At 41.5% G+C, this 2,500-nt stretch overlaps 1 protein-coding gene across 1 annotated transcript in view; it reads right to left on the bottom strand.

The window, feature by feature from the left end:
• The window catches only part of LOC138000570 (chromosome-associated kinesin KIF4-like), a 39,896-nt gene that overhangs the window by 10,749 nt on the left and 26,647 nt on the right, over window positions 1–2,500 (bottom strand). Inside the window, exons 21-22 of the mRNA XM_068847071.1 lie at window positions 1,391–1,488; window positions 1,226–1,275 (exon numbers count right to left, since the gene is read on the bottom strand). Of these exons, the coding sequence (XP_068703172.1) occupies window positions 1,226–1,275; window positions 1,391–1,488 (148 nt within the window). The remainder of the gene's footprint in view (window positions 1–1,225; window positions 1,276–1,390; window positions 1,489–2,500) is intronic.

Below are 2,500 nucleotides of genomic sequence, written 5' to 3'. Positions count from 1 at the left end.
AAAAATTGGCATCAAATGCCCTCACGAAGGCCGGCTAACGAACAATCTCGTACCTAGAGTCCTCGGGCTTTTCGGTCAGCTGGTGAGCGCCCGGAGAGACTCTGGGATGAGGGGGACTTGAACAACTTTTTTGATTGGTCGGTTGCATAACAATGGCAGTCCGACAGGAAGTCCGTACATAATATGAAACCCTAGAATATGGAGGGAGATTCGAATTCTAAAACTAGTTTCAGTGCTGTTTTTTTTTCTACCGTCACTGTTTTCCCCTAACGTAAAGCAATTCAGAAATGTATAAATCACAAAAATAATATAACGACGGGGTTTGAATTATGTCTAACAGTTTCGAATAAAAATTAGCAGCCGTTTTAGCACGGGAATTTTCCCACGCTGCTAAAACTGATAACTGTTGCTGTTGCAAAAGTACCGTGGAAAAACACATCAGTCTCTTTGGGGAGAAATCCGTGGAAGAAGGTTTTGTCGAAGCCATTCAGAATTACGAAAACATAAAAATGTAATAGAAGAGGACATTTGTGTCGTTTCCACGAAAATTTGTCGATCGTGTTGCTTGCACGATGGTATTCTGCAAGATGGCATGCTGAAACACCAAAAATACAAGTAACGAAAGTGTCAGAAGTTTCATTTTCACTCGCTCTTACAGCAAGCCAATGAACATTCTCCAGTTTCGTTTGTGGTGTGTAATACTAAAGTTTTTTTTCCCACTGTTTGCTGTTTTCTGTTTCAGTTTAAACTAAAGCATGCGCAATAAGACCGGAACCCCACGTTTTCTGGGAAAATTGAGTCCATTATCTCAGAGTCTCTCCGAGCGCTAACCCGCTGACCAAAAAGCCCGAGGACTCTGGGTACGAGATTGGCTAACGAACGAAACGTCAGCTCCCAAATCTCAACACGGTAAGGTAAGATAAAAGAAATCGCTCAAGAACATCAAAATTGCCACAAAAAACTACTAAAGAACTGGCCCCAGTTGTTCGAAGGGTGGATAGCGCTATCCACTGGATAAATCACTATCCATTGGATAACTCAATTGGTTTTGCTAGTGTTTATCCGCTGGATAGTGATTTATCCGGTGGATTGCATTAATAACCACCTTCTGAACATCCGCGGCCTGAAATATTCAAGCGAAAAATCACTGTGAACATGCACTTGTGCATTTGACCGCTGACCACACGTTTGTTCACAGGTGCAAACCTTATACGCTATAGTTTACCTTGCTCTGCATCTATGATTTTGTGCTGAAGACAGGAAATCTGGGAACTCCTGTGAGATAAAAGTAATTATTGTCGTTTTGGTCAGTATTTCTTCCCAAAATAAAGACACTAAACTGAACTAAACTATCACCCGGAAAGCAGCGAGAAGTAAGTTACTGACAAACCTTAGTTCCAATTCACTTTCAAGCGCGGTTATTCGGTTCTGCTGCTCCACGGACTCGCATTTCCTTTCTACTGAAGTTCCTTCACCTCCAAGTATTTTCTGAAAATACAAAATGTATTTGGTTGTTTCTTAGTCCAGGGTTGTATATAAGAGCCGGCAGCCGGCGAAGTTCGCCGGCTTCTCTGTCAGGTTTCGCCGGCTACTTTCATTGTTTGAAGAGTCAAGACATGTACAGGAGATGATGTTTATGAGGTCTAAACTACTTGGGCTCAATACGAATAAAAATTTGCAGTGCTTATCTTTTCTGAAAACACATAAAAGACTTCTGACTCAAGGGCAGTTTAAAAACGTTATGTTTGAGACTTTCGTTTTGAAAAAATCTTGATGCGGTGGCGGGAAAGTAGAAACAATATGATTTGTTGTCCGCCATATTGGATTTCGATATCTTTAAACAGCCCTCGATTGTACCTTACAGGGAGGAAAAATCACTCAAGGACGTTTTAGTCCGCGCAAAACTTCCTTTAATCACGCCGCAATCATAAAAAAACTTGTACACAAAGAAGCACTTTCAAAAGGTTTGTTCTCAAACCAGAAGGAAATTTACATATGATGTTCTGCTAGCAACACGCTCAGCCTGCGTTCTCTTACCACAACTCAACTGAGGAACAAAACTAGCCCTTGATCATTCATTAACCGCTCCTTCGTTTTCACTTCGAACCTTTCAGTTGATCATTTATGGCGAACGTAGAAGCTGAGGACTCGTAGACTTTATTTAAACACTTGAACGTAACGCTCCTCGGAGTTAAATCCTACTTGCCCCCGTAAGTGCTCGTCCTCTCGAGGGCATCTCTACGCTTCAACATGACAACGGATCTTTATCCAACGTCACTCTTGAACTCTCACTGCTTTACGGAACTCCTAAACTCTAAGGAAAAAAACTACATCACTCTTAAACCGCTCGAGTGATTTTCAATTTTCGAAATTACTACAACCAAGTTCCGCAAGCATATTTTCCCGCAAATTACACAATGGAACGAATGTGTGTCATCTTCACACCTAAACAGGATCGAAACATCCTTTACGCCATTGGCCAATTAGTATCCTCCAATCA

Source organism: Montipora foliosa, chromosome 4, assembly GCF_036669935.1.
Source record: "Montipora foliosa isolate CH-2021 chromosome 4, ASM3666993v2, whole genome shotgun sequence".
NCBI lineage: Eukaryota > Metazoa > Cnidaria > Anthozoa > Scleractinia > Acroporidae > Montipora > Montipora foliosa.
Note: the sequence above shows the minus strand (reverse complement) of the source record. Positions and strands in the feature narration are given on the sequence as shown.